At 37.2% G+C, this 19,302-nt stretch overlaps 1 protein-coding gene across 1 annotated transcript in view; it reads left to right on the forward strand.

Moving 5' to 3' along the window:
* RAB21 (RAB21, member RAS oncogene family) overlaps positions 1-19,302 on the forward strand; it is a 44,961-nt gene that overhangs the window by 13,828 nt on the left and 11,831 nt on the right. Inside the window, exons 4-6 of the mRNA XM_003989049.5 lie at positions 2,766-2,829; positions 9,243-9,297; positions 9,761-9,849. Of these exons, the coding sequence (XP_003989098.1) occupies positions 2,766-2,829; positions 9,243-9,297; positions 9,761-9,849 (208 nt within the window). The remainder of the gene's footprint in view (positions 1-2,765; positions 2,830-9,242; positions 9,298-9,760; positions 9,850-19,302) is intronic.

Genomic DNA, 19,302 nt, shown 5'->3' on the forward strand with positions numbered 1-19,302 from the left:
TTCTCAGTAAGTGTCCTGGAAGATACAAGTTTTAAAGGACAGTCTAGGTAGTATTTATTTTAAAGTTTTTTCTTTCTTTTTTTTTTTTAACCCCTCTTTTAAACATACACCACAAAAGTAGAATTTTTAAAGTTGTTTGGAACCAAAAATAAGTTATCATTAAACTTACCTCTGAATTCTCATCACAGTCAGGATGGTGACTAATTGCTTATTTGAACCTTTCTCTGAGAGCCCCTCTTAGAATAAATGTTCAAGGGTGTGAACTAAAAGGGGCAATTTCCAAGGCAGAACGTTTTCTTTCCTTAAGTTTCAGGTTTGTTCCTGTTGAAATTACTTGCTGTTATAGATTCAGGTTGTGTGTGTGTGTGTGTGTGTGTGTGTGTGTGTGTGTGTGTGTGTGTGTTTTCCATTTGTTTCCCATTAGTTAACAGATGAAGCAACTATACAAGTTAGTCTTTGGATTATTACATGTGGAAAAATTTAATTCAAGGAGTAGAAAAATGAAATGATAAGTAATTTGTAGATTTAATGATACTTGAATTTTTTTTGGGGGGGGGCTGTTATCTGTTATCTCTTCCTACCTTTTGGCACAAATAGAAATGGTTTGAGTGTTTTATTAAGAGAAGGTTGAGTCTTTTCAGTTGAAAAGTGACCAGTTGTCTCTTGCTGTATAACAAATCCCCCAAAACCTGGTGGCTTAAAACAATGATTTATTAATCTCATGATTTTGTGGGTTGACTGGGCAGGTCATGTGGTGTCACTCGTGCAGCTGCATTGAACTTGGAGTTTGGCTGGGTAAAAACCATCCAGGAAGGCCTGTTCTCCCCCATACGGCCTCTCACTCCATCTGTTTTCTTATCCTCCAGTGTTCTCTCCACATGCTCTCTCATTATTCCATATTTTAGCCTAAGCTGCTTATATAACAACTGGATACTAAGAGTAGCTGCCAGGCCCTCTTAAGTCCGAAGCTGGCATAGCATTACTTCTGCCACATTCTCTTGGTCAAAGCAAGTTACAAGTCTAGCCCTGCTTTACAGAGAGGGGAAATAGAACTGTCTCTTGATAAGAAGATAAAGAATTTGTGACCATCTCTAACTCACCACAGAATGTATAGGGGTAATGAATAGGATGCCTGCAGAAGGGGATCTAATTGCAGATGAGTAACAATTTTTTTTAAAAATTGGTTAGATATAGTAGATTGTGGTAATATCTGTAGAGCGAGTAGAGTAATACATAATTGGATTCTGGCATGGTTCCTTTGAAATGATGAGGATGTACATTGTATATTGTTAAATTTTTCTTATGTGAAATCAATTGTGGATGGAAGTTCATTGCTTCTCTGAAAATTTTATACAAATGTGAATGAAACAAAAAGATGTGGCTGTACTGAGAAAACTATGGTTCAGTGCTAAGAGAAAGATAAGGTGATAATATTGATTACCTTTGCTTTTGTAAAGGTTTGGGGTTTATTAAAGATAGTTCCTCTGCATTCTTGCAGAGAGCAGGAGTATGGAGCTGTTACATTTGTACTGTAGGACCAGATGCACAATAAGTGCTTACTTACCACGTATTTAATGTAATTTTTATAATATAAAGAAGTGTGTGAATTTTTTTTAGGAAAGTGTATAAGTTCTGTGTGATTTGATTACATACAAATTAAATTGCATTATAAAAAATGAAAGGAGGTATTCAAGTTTGTTCTTTATCCTATTTTATTGTAATCAATATATTTAAAATCATGAGTTCAGAAGATTAATTTACTTAATTTGAATTTACTCTCAACTGTGCCTACTGCTGTGCTTCATCCATAGTGAATAATTTATTACTGGAGTCTTTGTACACCCGTGGTTTTCTATCAGGAGGTGACAGTGACTGGAGACATCTTTGGTTGTCACAGCTGGAGGATAGTACTGAATGATATCTAGTGGGTAGGAGGCCAGGAATACTGCTAAATATCATACACTGCGCAAGATAGTCCCTCACAACAAAGAATTAATCTGAGCCAAAATACCAGTATTGTTGAAGTTGAAAAATACTGTCATACACTAAAGGATGAAAATTTATTTTGCCGCTCTTTTTGGTGTCCATATACATACATTTTCCCCCTTTTAAGTGTGTGATACAGGAGCTCTGTGCCCTCTATTTGGAACCAATAAAGACTTTTAAAAAAATTTTTTAGATGTTTATTTACTTATTTTGAGAGAGCACGCACGCATGAGCAGGGAAGGGGCAGAGAGAGAGGGAGAGAGAGAGAATCCCAAGCAGGCTCCATGCTGCCAACGCAGAGCCTGATGTGGGGCTCAAACTCAGGAACCGTGAGATCATGACCTGAGCCGAAATCAAGAGTCGGACACTTAACCGACTGAGCTACCCAGGCACCCCAACCAATAAGGACTTAATTTTAAGCCTGATATTTTTAAGTTCAGAGTGACTGTCTGTTATTATCAGAGGCTGGAGTTGACATGCTTTTGCTCGGGTAACTAGCTTTGTTTGGATCTGTGCAAGATTTATGAAAATTTATCATTAGAGGTGTCTCTGTCTATACTATATGTAGATATAAAGAGAAATCATTCCATTGGGTATTTGTGTGCAGTTTGCAATATAATCTGTCAAAAAATGATCCTACATTAATCATTTCTAGTAACACCTAAATATATGGGCTGTTAGACAAATTCTTGGTACTTTGACAGTGTGGGGCTTGGGATATTGTAATGGTGGTCATTGTAACAGGAATTGTTTTAATATTTACTCTTTTGTATACACAGGTAAAAAACTGGGTCAAAGAATTACGGAAAATGTTGGGAAATGAAATCTGTTTATGTATAGTTGGTAAGCATCATCGCTTTTTAAAAAATATGTCATCTATTTTCTGATGTTTTATTAGAGAATAGTAAATAAGTAATTCTCATTTTTAAAGTTATGTGAGAAAAGAAGAATGACATTTTAATATTCAAATATTTTAGAATAATTTAGGATTTGGAAGTGATCTTTCAGAAGATTCAAACTTCAGGGAAGGCCTTGGGGAACAGGTGGGAAACTAATCATGTAAGGCTTCAACTGCCAGCCTTGCTTCAGTTTGATCTTTAGTTTTTCACTGTAAGATTTTTTTTTTTTTAGAAAAAAAAGAGTTTAGGATCTAATTTCAAATAAAATTGAAGCTAATGAATTCAGCAAGCATTCTTGTTTTATACATTTAACTATGCACATTTTTGAGTTAAGGACAAATTTGACTCCAAGGATATGAGTAGATTATGATACTAGTGTAGAGGAATATTCTTAATGGGAAAAATAAAGGAACTGTAGAACTCATCCTTGGACTTCTGGAATTTCTCTTTGGTTCCCTTTTTCTTTAGTTTATTATTTCTATGATCTAGTAACTAATTATTGAGCAGGAAAGTATACCAGACACTATCCTGTGTTCTTAGTAGATATTATCTCATGTAATCCTCATAACCTTATGAGGGATTTATAGAGGAAGCTGATCCCTGGAGATATTTAATAATGTGCCCATTATCAAACAGCTATCAGAGATGGAGTACAAATTGAAATCATTCTGACTCCTGTGCTTTGTTATTAATTCTTGTGATGAATAACTTCATAGTGTTTTCTTTCTTTCTGCATGACTGGTAGGGTAAAAATGGCCTCGGAAAAACCAGGGTGGGTTTAGTGGAGGACCTAGAATGGAATGATTGATGTGGGTGTATTTGGCTTTTTTAAGAATATTTTTTTTAACTAGAATTTACATTTCTTACATTGTGTCACCATTAAATCGGTAAACTTTACAGTTCCAGTTCAGGGTGCAAGTCTGGGGGAAGAGGACACAGAGATGATCTGGCCTGTTTTTTAAGTCTAGATGCTAGATGGTAGGCTAGATGGCAGGAGTATTTCAGAACAGAACCCTGGAGTAGTAGACTACATGGGAGTTTGGGCCAAAGCTGCAGCTAGTCACTACTGAGTTTGGCCTGGCTTTGTCTAGTAACTGGGACTTACTGGGAGTGGAAGTGGCCACAGTAGGTGAATGACTTAAGATTTGATTATCTGAGATTCTGGTTATCTCTCAGAAGAGGGAAAAAAGTGACTAACATATACTTAAAGTCAAAGAAGCCTCCAGTTTGTTATTTGACCAAGGTTACAAGTATTGTTTTTTTACTTTTTAATTTTTTAAATTTTATTTATTTATTTTGAGAAAGAGAGTGTGTGAACATGAGCAGGAGGGGCAGAGAGAGAGAGAAAGAATCCCAAGCAGGCTCCACACTGTCAGCACAGAACCCGACACAGGGCTTGATCCCTGGGGTCATGACCTGAGCCAAAATCAAGAGTGGATGCTTAACTGACTAAGCCACCCAGGCACCGCTAAAGTAACATTTTTTAAAACATAGCTGGATAGGGGGCGCCTGAGTGGCTCAGTTGATTAAGCATCCAACTTCAGCTCAGGTCATGATCTCGTGATTCGTGAGTTGTGAGCCCCTTGTTGGGCTCTGTGCTGATAGCTCAGAGCCTGGAGCCTGCTTCAGATTCTGTCTCCTTGTCTCACTGCCCCTCCCCTGCTTGCTCTCTGTCTCTCAAAAATAAATAAAAACATTTAAAAAAAATAGCTGGATAAATAAAGCTTATGAATAATTTGAACTATGTATTGTTCATGTTCATACTATAAGAAGGTTTAGGAATAAATCTGGTAGCTTACTGCCCCTCGTAGAATCAGATAATCTTCATTTAATATTATATACTGTTTAATAATTATTGGTATGAAGTATAAAAACCTCTCACTCCTTTTCTGTTGGCAAATGTGACATGGAATTTTGTTGTAATTCAGTGATGAAAGAATTTTGAGAGCCCACTTACCACAAAAGGAGAATTTCACAATGTATCTGTTTAAACAGTAACTTAGAGGGCTCACCTGTTTCTTTTTCATCCCAACCCAGCTGCCTTTCCGTCACCAATGCCCACCTCCAGATACTGTCTTGACTTTTTACTGCATGGACTAGTTTTGATTTGAATTTTATATAAATGGAATCGTATAGTATGAACTCTTGTATCTGGTTTTTTGTTTTTTTTGGCTTTACATTATGTTTGCATGATTCCCCTCTGTTCTTGTATATAGTTGTAGTTCATTTTATTCTTTGCTCTCTGGTGCTTTATGAATATTCCACAATTTATCCTTTTGTTATTGATAGCCATTTACATTCTTTTATCCCCTATTGATTTTCATTCTATTTTTTATAGCAGTTCAGTGTTTATTCCCTCTTCTGTTTTATTACTAAATTCAAAATAATAACACTACTTCCCAGGATTGTGGTGAAGAATAATAAACACTTGGCATAGAGAAGGCATTTGACAAATGTTTGTTGCTTTTCCTTTATGTAACACAGTCCTTCAAATATTTGGACGGTTTACCTGAAGTGAAGGTCTTCACTTCACTTCTCTAGGTCTTCACTTGTTTTTCATTTGGTCTAACTTCTAGGCATTCTCATCATGCTGAGTCCTTTTTCCTAGGTTTGTTTCAGTATAGAAGTGTGTTTTCTACACTTGAACACTAGAATCTAGACATTGTTGAGCCAGTGTATACTTACATAGCTCTCTTTAAAATTCTCCCATTATCATTCTACCAACAATGGCCAAGATTGCGTACACTTTTTAGCATCCATGTCAATTCAGTGTTTCTTTTACATAGATTATAGTTAACAAAAATCTGAATCACTGTTTTATAAGTATCGCTCTTCTGTCAAGCTTTTCCCATCTTGTTGTATAATTAAGTTATTTAAACTTAAGTGTAGGAACTTCAACTCATCATGTTTCTGAATCTTTATGTTTGATGATATCATCTCCTGGCTTTCTCATGTAAATTAAATAGTCCTTATCTAAACCACTTACAATGTGTTAACCAGTAATGGAGAACCCCATATTTGGCTAGCAAAGACTTTTTCCTCTCAATTTTAGTTAGTTCAGTGATTAGCATTCTTAGCTGTGGTTGCTTTGCTTGATAGTATTTTGCTTCTAGTCTGTCCTTAACATTTGTATGTTTATTAAATAGTTACTTTTAATAATAGTTACCATTTATTAAGTTCTAAGTACTGTTCTAAGAACTACACATTTATGATTTCAGTAAGTCTTCTGGCAACACTACAAGAAGGTATCATTGCCATTTCCATTTCACTCATGAGAAGTGGGCTAAGAGCTTGATACTTCCAAAGTACATAGCCAGATAGAGGTAGACCTGGGATTTTAACTTAGGTCTGTCTGCTACATCAAGAGTAAGTGAACAAAGGTGCCTGGGTGACTCAGTTGGTTAAGTGTCTGACTTGAGCTTAGGTCAAGATCTCATGGTTTGTGAGTTCGAGCCCCGTGTTGGACTCTGGACTGACAGCTCAGAGCCTGGACCCTTCTTTGGATTCTGTGTCTCCCTCTCTCTGCCCCTCCCCTGCTCGTGTGCTGTCTGTCTCTCTCTCTCTCAAAGATAAACATGAGAAAATAATTTAAAAAATAAAAATAAAAAAAAAGAATAAGTGAACAAAATAGATATGGTCCTTGTCTTCCCAGAGCTTATGTGTAGGAAGAGAGAGAAAAACAAGCTATTACTATATATTACAATAAATGCTATGAAAGGGGAAGTACAGAGTGCTGTGGTAGCACAAAAGCAAACCTAACTAAATTTGGGGGGTGGGGTGGGGATGTTAAAGGAAGATTTCCTAGAGTGTTGGATTAACTAAATAAGCTAGACGAAGCCAGTGGGGTCGTGGTAAAAAGTGTGTTGCCTATCATGGGCTTTAATTTTCTCCTAACACTGTTAATTTTCCATTTGATCATTCACTGTGATGAATATGGCTATTAATAACTGCTCTTTACTGACTATATACTATATACTAGGCCTTTTACATGTATTGTATTTTCACATCAACTGTGCTAAGTTTGTTAGCTACATTTGTACAAAGTGATACTAAGAGAGGTTAGTAATGTTCCCCAAATTATATAGTTATGAAGTGACCCAGGACAGGAAAACAAGTTTTATCAGGGTTAAAGCCTTTGAAGGCTTCCTTTGATTGATTAGGCCACATACCATTGGGTCTCAGCAAAACAGGTTTCTAGCTCTTATTGCCATTAGGCCATCTGCCCTTAGCAATGGGTATATCCTTTCCATGATCTTAATTCAAATGTGTTTTTATAAAAAATAAAAGTTTTTGCTTCTTAGTAGGGTGGCTTTTCACCTTCCCCTTCAATAGCTTCAGCCAATTTTTCCCCCTCATCTTTATAGTACTGTACTTTACTTGTTGGTAATCTTTTTTCAGGTGTTTCAAGTCTATTAGAAAGTTCCCTACATAGCTGTATAGTAATATTGAAACAGATATGAACCTCAAAGCCTTAATCCTTTAGATGTCTTGCTTTTTTTTAATGTTTTTATTTTTGAGAGAGAGACAGAGCATGAGCAGGGGAGGGGCAGAGAGAGAGGGAGACAGAATTTGAAGCAGGCTCCAGGCTCTGAGCTGTCAGCACAGAGCCTGATGCAGGGCTCGAACTCATGAACTGTGAGATCATGACCTGAGCCAAAGTTGGATGCTCAACCATTTGAGCCACCCAGGCTCCCCTAGATGTCTTGCTTTTAAAAGAACTGTAAGCACTAAAAAAATTTTGAGTTTTGGAAGGATGTCAGTCACCACAATGTGTTTTTTTCTGACTTAATCTGTGCTGTCACTCCCTATGAACACTGATTGTTCAAAGAACTAGTAGTAAACAAAAATTTTTTGTTTAAAAAAATAATTAGGTTATTAAGATAGCTATTTTAATGATAACCAGATTTATTAAAGTTAGGTAAGTTTAAAATGTTATTAGATAATATTAGATCATAGCAGTGTCTGAGTAATTTCCCCCAAATATTCATTTGAGGCAGTACTCAAATTTTCTACTTTCTGTATCCTCATTTTTTAAGAACAGATGTTGATAATCCTGGTGGAATTTGAAAACAGAGGCATTAAAGATTGAGAAAAACAACTCATAGGGTTTTAGGTAATTGGGACAAAAGTCTTCTTGATCGGAGACTCGTGGCAGTCTTGTGCCTCTGTTGGAACCACAGACCACTAGGTGGTGCTTTTTGCTTTCTTCATAGCATAAAACAACTTCTGGTGACTGTCCGCTATATTGGCTGCAATATTTAGCAAATTTAAATTTTTATTGACAAGTAGAATGTAGAAAATCAGAATTAATATGGTTTTCTTGCTTAGGTAAACAATCCCCAAAGAAGGAACAGTTCATTATAGAATTTGTTGATAATCACTGAGCTTTAGTATAATCTGTTTCCCTCTCCTGCTTTGGCTATGTTGTAAAATAGTGACTTGCAGCTGCCCACAATTGGGTGCTCAGTTTATTTGAGGTCCTCCATGTACAGAACCTCCGGGCTTCTACTTCTCAGTTGTAAGCATCTTTCATTGGGTGCTTATCGTGCTTTATCTGAAATCATCTAGGTTCTCTAATGTCCCAAGAAAAGATGACCTTATTTACAAAAGTTTCTTTTTTCCTCTGTGAGTCAAAATAGAAGATATTTGTTTGAAATATCCTTCCTTTAGTGTTGTCTGTCCAGCCAACTCACCTTAACCTCTATTCTGTATTTAAATAGGGAATCTGCATTTTGCAGTTTCTTCACTTTTATTCTGGTGGCTTTTTTAGCATAATTTCGGTTTCGTCCCATTGTTTAAGAAGAGTTAAACTTATTTTCAGTAATTTTAAATTCGTATGATATGCATATATTAAGCTCTCTCATGTTAAATAAACAGTGCAGTTTCCTCTCCAGTGGTGGTGAAATGCTTAAAGAGCCATAATACCAAATACCCTTAGGTTAGCCTAATATCTTTCATGAATAGTAAGATAGCCTTGCTTAATTATTGACTGGCTCTGTGTTGACTGGGGACCATTTACACTTGGCTAAGAATCATAGGTTCCCAAGTGTATGTTGTCTCACTTATCTCCTAAATCAAAGAATAGTGCCCATCTCTTTGGAAAAGTTACTTTCTCTGCTTCAGGAGGGATTTGCATTGAGCCATTTGAAGGAGGTTGAGGCATTTACCTTGACAGTCATGATCTGCCCTTATATTATAGGGTTTAACTTTATAGTTTCAGGACATGTAGAAGTTTGATGGGAATTTGTATTATTTTTCCAGGTGATTAAAATGGCAATTGTGTATTTAGAATTGACTTAGTTCTGTTATAAAAATGAATCAATATTAAGAATTGGCATCTTTACTTTTTCAAACTAGGTAATAAAATAGACTTGGAAAAGGAGAGACATGTTTCCATTCAAGAAGCAGAATCGTAAGTGATCACCCTTTCTCCCTCCCGTCACTTCCTGGTAGAAGTCCTTTTCTTTGCACAGTGTATTTTACCATTTATGTAATAATGAAACCTGTTAATCTAAAATGAGCTATTGGAATCAGTGAAGCATATTTACATTGGTAATTTCTGGACTTTTGACATTTAAAGTTACTCCATTCTCACTTCTCTTTTTGATTTCAGTAAAAAATATAAGGAGTGATGCGAAAGAAAACTATCATCAAATAGTGAATCACAAAAACTTGTATTTGGGTTCCAAATTAACTTAAACATTTCAAGTGTTGTTATTCTCATGTTCTTAATTAAAATTTGGTTCAGTGCATCTTAATTTCACTAAATGTGGGTTAATTAGTAATAAGTCACTAAAATTGCTACTTAAAACATGACAAAAACATGAAAAAAAATTTTGCATCAATCAGTGACGTTACTCTTTTTTTTTTTTAAGGTATGCAGAATCTGTTGGAGCAAAACATTATCATACTTCAGCCAAACAGAACAAAGGAATTGAGGAACTCTTTCTTGATCTTTGTAAAAGTAGGTGTATTCAGACTTTGTATATTTTAGAAATAGCTCTTTTAAAAATATTGGTAATATTTTTTAAGTGATGTTTTACAGTCTCAATTAATGACCACACTGATGATTTATCACATCTGACAGCACTATTATTTACTTAATATTTTTTTCTTAAACTCATTATTTAAAGCTTAAATACCTATTTAGCTCTATTTCAAGCACTAGTTAATGGATATGAAATCAGCGGATATGATATGTGCTAAATACACATTAAAATAAATACACAACTGTCAAAAATAAAAATAGAGGAGAGTATACAGATTAAAACAGATTTAAGAGGTATAACAACCTGTTGCACTGGATGGACCTTATTTGGATCCTGATTCAACAAAGTAGTGAAAAAGGACATTTGTTAAACAATAGGGACTATATGAATACTCACTGGATATTTGATGATATTATTAAGGGGTGTCTGGCTAGCTCAGTTGGTAGAACATGTGACTTTTGACCTCAAGGTTGTGAGTTGAAGCCTCACATTGAGTATGGGTGCCAGGGTGGTTCAGTTGTTTAAGCATCTGACTCTTGGTTTCAGCTCAGTTCATGATCTCACGGTTCATGAGTTAAAACCTCACATCAGGCTCTGTGCTGCTAGTGCTCCCTCTCTCTCTGCCCCTTCCTCACGTTCTCTCAAATATAAAAAAAAAAAGAAAAATTAAAAGAAAGAAATTATTGAGGTTTTGCTTCAAGATGGTAACATCAGAAGATCTTGAACTTATCTTTTCTCATTGGTACACTGAGTCTAAAGGTACATATGATACAATTTCCTCTTTAAAAAACATAAAGTCTTACTGAATGACAACTATACCTTGGACAAATAATAAGAAAATGACACTGAAGAAGGTAGAAGAGGCTGAAACACAATCTTGCCATAAACCGCATCCCTGGTGTGATGACCCACAACTAAAAGGGAACTCAAAACCTATAGCTTCTCCGTAAGGAGTGAAGATTATGAACCCCACAGTGGGCATCTCAACTTTTAAGATATTAATGAGATGAGTCCCCCAAATATCTAACTTTGAAAATCAGCATGTCTCACATCCCAAGACCTACAATACTGAAAGTCTGAAAAACTGTTTTTTGGGTTTTTTTTTTGAGATAGAGAAGAGAAGGCTCAAGTGAGCAAGGGGCAGAGAGAATCCCGTGAGGGGCAAAGAGAGAGAAGGCGGGACTCAAGCTCACCCAATGCAGGCCTCAAGCTCACCCTGTGCGGGACTTGAACTCAGCAAAAAGTGAGATCATGACCTGAGCCAAAGTCAGCTGCTTAACCGACTGAGCCACTCGGGTGCCCTGAAAAACTGTTCTTAAAGGGCTGTGTGCTTGGACTCACTTGCCCCAGGGCCTAGGTCAGAGGCAGCTGATCACACTAACTTAAAGTGAGGGAGGCTTAGGGTACCTGGGTGGTTTAGTTAGTTAAACATCCAACTCTTGATTTCAGCTCAGGTCATGATCCCAGGGTCATGGGATCAAGCCCTATGTCAGGCTTAGCACTGAGTGTGGAGCCTGCTTGAGATTCTCTCTCTCTCCCTCTGCCCCCTTCTCTGTTTATGCTCTAGTTCTCTCAAATAAAAAAAAACAAATGTTTTAAAGTGAAAGAGATTCACCTGCTTAAAAGTGTCTGCCCGCAGGGCAGGCATCTAATCTAACACACACATCTAGGACCCTGCTGGTGTAATACTCTCCTGGGACGGAGGCTGGCGGGTGTCATCTTCATGCTTTTCCTTTGCTGCATTCCCCCTTCGCTGTGCCCCAGAGTACCAGTATCTCTGGTAGGAGAGCTTTTGCACACATTTGGTGCCCCAAGTTTTGCACCTGCCACCCAGGAAACACCTCTTAATCACCCGGCCTAAAGGCCAGGGGAGCTTATATTCTTAGTCCTATTGGACTATAATAATTGGTGTTACTCAAAAAGGAGCTCATACCCCTGTCTGGCACCCCAATTTTTGTAACTGCTGCCAGGGGACCCCTCTATATTACCTGGCTCTGGTGGCCAGTGGGGCCTATGTCTGTGGGTCCCACAGGACTGTAATCAACAGAGAAAGAGCTCTTAAACAGCCACCACCCACAGGACACAGCAAGAAGCAACAGATCCACAAGCTCAATTTTTTCGTGAAGGAGGCCCATTCGCTAATTGTCATGACTGTGGCCTGAGGGGCAGGTTTTAGGTTTGGCACACATTTAGTGGCCTGTGGAACTGCATTCAAGGAATGTAGGCTGTGGGCACCATCTTTGTGCTCTTCTTCTACCTTGTTCTGGCTTGCTAGTATAACCTAGGAAAGAGCTTATACATTTGTCTAGAGCCCTAATTTTAGTGACTGCTGCCCAGGGGACACTTCCAGATCACCTGGCCCTGGTAGCCAGTGGGGCTTCTGCTTGCAGTCCCAGAGGACTGTATATCTGCATACTTTTAAAAGCTGATACCTAAAGATCGGGCTTCCAGTCAGCCTGAATCTAGGTGCTGAGATTCTCCCATTTGGGACACTGATACATCTTGGCACATCCTCAACTACTGGGAGCTATTAAAAATACAATAGGCTGCTTGGAGAAGCAGCCTGTTCCATTTACTGTACAGAAAGCAACATGGAGAGTCACACAAAATGAAGAAACAGGAATATGTTCCAAATGAAAGAACAAGATAAAACCTCAGGAAAAAACCTGAATAAGACAGAGAGATAAGTAATTTACCTTACAAAGAGTTCAGAGTAATGGTTATAAAGATCCTCACAATTTCAACAGGAGATGGAAGATATAACAGATAGAAGTCAGAGCTAAAGAAAACAGTAAATGAACTGAAAAATACACCAAAGGTATTCAACATCAGCCTAGATGACGCAGAAGAAATGATCAGTCAACTCAAAGACAAGGCAGTGACACCCAGTCAGAGCAGCAAAAAGAAAAAACGTGAAAAAAGGTGAAGATAGTTGAAGGCATTTATGGAACAATATCAAGCAGTCTAACATTCGCATTCTAGGGATCCCAGAAGGAGAGAGAGAGAAGGGGGGGCAGAGATCTTATTTGAGGAAATAATGCCTAAAAACTTCCCAACCTGGGTAAGGAAACAGACATCCAAGTGCAGGAAGCCCAGAGAGTTCCAAATAAGAGAAACCTAAAGTGATCCACACTGAAGATACATTATAATTAAAATGTCAAAAGACAAGGAGAGACTATTAAAAGGGGCAAGACAAAAATAACTTGTTACATACAGGGCAATCCCCATAAGATTATCAGCAGACCTTTCAGCAGCAGTTTCACAGGGCAGAAGGAGTGGCATGATATGTTCAAAGTACTGTAAGTAAAAAACCTTCCAACCAAAAATTCTCTACCTGGCAAAAGTATCATTCAGAAGTGAAGGAGAGATAAAGGATTTTCCAGACAAGCAAAAGCTAACATTCATCACCACCAAACTTGCCTTAAAGATATGTTGAAGGGACTTCTTATATCTGAAAAGGAAGAGTGCTAATTAGTAGCAGGAATACACATGAGAGATGAAATCTCACTGGAGGGTGAATAGTAAAGGTAGTATATTAACAGATTATAAAGTTAGTGTGAAAGTTAGAAGACAAAAGTAGTAAAGATAACCATAATTGTGATAATTAGTTGAGGTATACGTAAGATGAAAAGATGTAAAACATGACATCAGAAACATAGGGGAGTAATAATGTTGAGCATTACAGTAGGATCAAGTTTAAGATGTTATCAACAGGGTGCCTGGGTGCTCAGTTGGCTAAGCGTCTGACTTTGGCTCAGATCATGATCTCACGGTTCATGAGTTCGAGCCCTGCGTCAGGCTCTGTGCTGACAGCGCAGAGCCTGGAGCCTGCTTTGTATTCTTTGTCTCCCCCTCTCTCTGCCTCTTCCTGCTCATGCTGTGTCTTCCTCTCTCAAAAATAAATAAACATTAAAAAAAATTTTTTAAGATGTTATCAACTTAAAATAGACTATTATAGACACAAGTTGTTATATGTAAGCCTCTTTGTAACCACAAAACAAAAACCTATAGTAAATATACAAATGATAAAGACAAAGGAATATAAGCATACCACCGAAGTATGTCATCAAACCTCAAAGGAAAGAGCAAGAGAAGAAGAAAGAAACAAAAAGGAATTACAAAAACAGCTAAGAAATAGAATGGCAGTAAACAAACCTATAACTACTTTAAATGTAAATGGACTAGGTTCTCAAGTCAAAAGACATAGAATGGCTTGAGTGGATTAAAAAAAACAAGACCAGGGTGCCTGGGTGGCTTAGTTGGTTAAGCATCGACTCGATTTCAGCTTAGGTCATGATCTCATGGTTCATGGGATCAAGGCATGGGTTAGGCTCTGCACTGAAAGTGTGGCACCTGCTTGAGATTCTCTCTCTACCTCTCTCTTTGCCTCTCCCCCACTCACACGTGTGGGCACACACTCTCTCAAAATAAATAAACTTAAAAAAAAAAGAGGTCTTAAAAAAAAAAAACAGACCCATGTATATGCTGCCTATAAGAGACTTGGTTTATTTATTTATTTTTACTTATTTTTAATTTAAATCCAAGTTAGTTAACATACAGTGTAATAATTTCAGGAGTAGAAATTCATGATTCATCACTTACATATAACACCTAGTGCTCATCACAACAAGTGCTGTCTTTAATGACTCTCACCCATTTAGCCTATCCCCCCACCCACCATCCCTCCAAACCTCAGTTTGTTCTCTATATTTAAGAGTTTCTTATGGTTTGCCTCCCTCTCTGTTTTTATCTTACTTTTCCCTCCCTTCCCCTATGATCATCTGTTGAGTTTCTCAAATTCCACATTTGAGTGGAATATGATACTGCTTTTCTCTGATTGACTTACTTCACTTAGCATAATACATTCTTCCATTCACATTGTTGCAAGTGGAAAGATTTCATTCTTTTTGATCAGTATTCCATTGTGTGTGTGTGTGTGTGTGTGTATATATATATATATATATATACACACACACACACACACATATATATATATATATATATATATATATATATATATATACACACCACATTTTCTTTATCCATTCATCAGTTGATGGACATTTGGGCTCTTTCCATGATTTGACTGCGGTTGATAGTGCTGCTATAAACATTGGGGTGCCTGTGGCCCTTCGAATCAGTATTTTTGGAACCTTTGGATAAATATCTAGTAGTGCAATTGCTGGGTTATAGGGTAGTTCTATTTTTAATTTTTTGAGGAATCTCCATACTGTTTTCCAGAATGGCTGCACCAGTTTGCATTCCCACCAGCAGTGCAAAAGGGTTCCCTTTTCTCTGCATCCTCACCAACATCTGTTGTTGCCTGAGTTGTTAATTTTAGCCATTCTGACAGGTGTGAGGTGGTATCTCAATGTGGTTTTGATTTGTATTTCCCTGATGATGAGTGATGTTGAGCATTTTTTCATGTGTCTGTTAGTCATCTGGATGTCTTCTTTGGAAAGTGTCTAGTCATGTCTTTTGTCTATTTCTTCACTGGATTATTTTTTTTTGGGTATTGACTTTGATGAGTTCATTACAGATTTTGTATACTAACCCTTTATCCAGTATGCCATTTGCAAATATCTTCTCCCATTCTGTCATTTGCCTTTTAGTTTTGCTGATTGTTTCCTTCACTGCATGAAGGTTTTTTATCTTGATAAGGTCCTAATAGTTCATTTTTGCTTTTGCTTCCTGTGCCTCTGGGTGACATGCCAAGTAAGAAGTTGGTGTGGCTGAGGTCAAGAGGTTGTTGCCTATTTTCTCCTCTAGGACTTTGATGACTTCCTATCTTACATTTGTTTAGGTCTTTCATCCATTTTGAGTTTATTTTTGTGTATGGTGTAAGAAAGTGGTCCAGGTTCATTCTGCATGTCACACTGTCCAGTTTTCCCAACACCATTTGCTGATGAGACTGTCTTTTTCCCATTGGATATCCTTTCCTGCTTTGTTGCAGATCAGTTGGCCGTAAATTTGTGGGCCCATTTCTGGGTTCTCTATTCTGTTCCATTGATCTAATGTGTCTGCTTTTTTGCTAGTACCATACTGTTTTGATGATTACAGCTTTGTAATATAGTTTGAAGTCCGGAATTGTGATGCCTTCGGCTTTGGTTTTCTTTTTTCAACATTCCTTTGGCTATTCAAGGTCTTTTCTGGTTCCATATGAATTTTAGGACTGTTTGTTCTAGTTCTGTGAAGAAGGCTGGTATTATTTTGATAGGGATTGCATTGAATGTGTAGATTGCTTTGGTAGTATGGGTAATATTTTAACAATATTTTTTTTCCCAATCCATTAGTGTGGAATGTTTTTCCATTTCTTTGTGTCTTCTTCAATTTCTTTCATAACCTTTCTATACTTTGCAGTGTGTAGATCTTTTACCACTTTGGTTAGGGTTATTCCTAGGTATTTTATGGTTTTTGGTGCAACTGTAAATGGAACAGATTCCTTGATTTCTCTTTCTGCTGCTTCATTATGGGTGTATGGAAATGTAACCAATTTCTGTATTTTATATCCTGCAACTTTGCTGAATTCGTGTATCAGTTCTAGCAGTTTTTTGTGTGGAGTCTTTTGGGTTTTCCACGTAGAGTATCATATCATCTGTAAAGAGGGAAAGTTTGACTTCTTCCTTGCCAGTTTGGATGTCTTTTATTTCTTTTTGTTGTCTGATTGCTGTGACTAGGACTTCCAACACTATGTTGAACAACAGCAGTGAGAGTGGACATCCCTGTCGTGTCCCTGATCTTAGGGGAAAGCTCTCAGTTTCTCCCCATTGAGGATGATGTTAGCTGTGGGTCTTTTGTATATGGCCTTTGTGATGTTGAGGAATGTTCCTTCCATTCCTACTTTCTTGAGGGTTTTATCAAGAAAGGATACTGTATTTTGTCAAATGCTTTTTCTGCGTCTATTGAGAGGATCATTGTGGTTCTTATCCTTTTTTTTTCTTAATGTGGTGTATCACATTGATTAATTTGTAGATATTGAACCAGCTCTTCATCCCAGGAATAAATCCTTCTTGATTATGGTGAATAATTGTTTTCATGTATTGTTGGATCCGGTTTGTTAGTATCAGTTTAGATGTAAGGATACACACAGACTGAAAGTGAAGGGATTAAAAAAAACATTCCATGTAAACGGAAACCAAAAGAAAGTTGAAGTAGCTATTCATATATCAGACAAAATAGAATTTAAAACAAAGACTATAATAAGAGACAGTGGCATTGCGTAACGATAAAGGGATCATTCCAATAAGAAGATAAGACATTTGTAATATTTGTGCACCCAACACAGGAGCACCTAAATATATAAAGCAAATATCAACAGACCTAAAGAAAGAAATAGCAATAAAAATAATGGTGGGGGACTTTAATACCCCATTTACATCAATGGATACATATGCAGACAGAAAAGCAGTAAGGAAACATTGGCCTTAAATGACATGTTAAATCAGATGTACTTAACAGGTTTTTAGAGAACATTCTATCCAAAAGCAACACAATGCACATTTTTCCCAAGTTCACCTGGAACACTTTCCAAGATTGTATATCATGCCACAAAACAAGTCTTAATAAATTCAAGAGGACTGAAATATCAAGCATCTTTTCCAACCACAATGGTATAAAACTAGAAATTAGCTACACAAAGAAAACTGAAAATTTCACAAATATGTGGAGAATAAACAACATGCTAATGAACAGCCAGCAAGTCGAAGAAGAAATCAAGAGAAATAAAAATATACTTTTAGATAAACAAAAATGTAAATGTAACATACCAAACTTTATAGGATGTAGCAAAAGCAGTTCTAAGAGGGAAGTTTATAGCGATACCTAACTCAGGAATCAAAAAGAGTCTCATATAGGGATGCCTGGCTGTCTCCATTGGAAGAGCATGTGACTCAATCTCAGCGTTGTGAGTTTGAGCCCCATGTTGGGAGTAGAGATTACAAAAAATAAATAAAACTTTAAAAAAATCACAAAGAAACAACATGACTTTATATATCAAGGAACTAGAAAAAGAAGAACAAAGCCCAAAATTAGGGGAAGAAAGGGAACAACAAAAATTGGAGTAGAAATAAATGAAGCAGAGACAAAAAAAAAGAAAAAAGATCGATGAAACTAAGAGCTAGTTCTTTAAAGATAAAATTCTAAAAACTTTAGTTAGACTCACCAAAAACAAAGAGTACTCAAATAAAAATGAAAGTGGACGGGTGCCTGGGTGGCTCAGTTGATTAAGTGTCCAGCTCTTGATTTTAGTTCAGGTCATGATACACAGTTCGTGAATTTGAGACCCATGTAGGGCTCTGTGCTGACAGCACGGAGACTGCTTGGGATTCTTTGTTTCTCTCTCCTCTCTCTCTGCCCCTGCTCCAGTCACACTTTTCTCTCTCCAAATAAATAGACATTAAAGGAGAAGAACCAGCATTTCCCAGATGGATTGGATGTCGAACCCCTTGTTTAAGGAAGGAGGGGAGGGAGGGAGGAAAGGGAGGGAGGGAAGAAGGAAGGAAGGGGAGGAAAGGAGGCAGCGAGGGAGGAGGAGAGGAAGGAAGAAAGGAAGGAAGGAAGGAAGGAAGGAAGGAAGGAAGGAAGGAAGGAAGGAAGGAAAGGGAGGGAGGAAGATGTGAAAGCAGACGCTTTACAACTGATACCACAGAAATACAAAGGATCACGAGACACTATGAACAATTATATGCCAATAAATTGGACAACCTAGAAGACATCAACAAATTCCTAGAAATATATAACCTACCAATAATGAGTCATGATGAAATATAAAATCTGAACAGACTGATTACTAGTAAGGAGATTGAATCAGTAATCAAAAACCTCCCAACCAACAGAAATCCAGCACCAGATGGCTTCACTAGTGAATTCTACTAAACATTCAAAGAATGTTCTACTAAACATTCAAAGAATACCAGTCCTTCTCAAATTCTTCCAAAAAGTAGAAAAGAAGGAAACTCCTCCACACTCATTTTGCAAAGCAAGCGTTACCCTGACACCAAAGCCAGACAGGGACACCACAAGAAAAGAAAATTACAGGCCAGTATCCTTGATGAACATAAATGCAAAAACCCTCAACAAAATATTAGTAAACTGAATTCAGCAATACACTGGAAAGATCATAACACCATGATCAAATGGGATTTATTCCAGGGGTGCAAGGATGGTTCAACATCCATAACTTAGTCATTGTGCTACACCATGTTAACAAAATGAAGGATAAAATCATATGATCATTTCAGTAGATGCAGAAGTATTTGACAAAATTCAGCATCCATTTATGATAAAAAAAAAAAAAAAAAACTTCTTAACCAAGTGGGTATAGAGGGAATGTACCTTAGCATAATAAAGGCCATGTGCAACATACCCACAACTAGCATCATACGCAATGGAGAAAAACTGAAAGCATTTCCTTTAAGATCAGGAACAAG

The sequence above is a fragment of the Felis catus genome, chromosome B4, assembly GCF_018350175.1.
Source record: "Felis catus isolate Fca126 chromosome B4, F.catus_Fca126_mat1.0, whole genome shotgun sequence".
Classification (NCBI taxonomy): Eukaryota; Metazoa; Chordata; class Mammalia; order Carnivora; family Felidae; genus Felis; species Felis catus.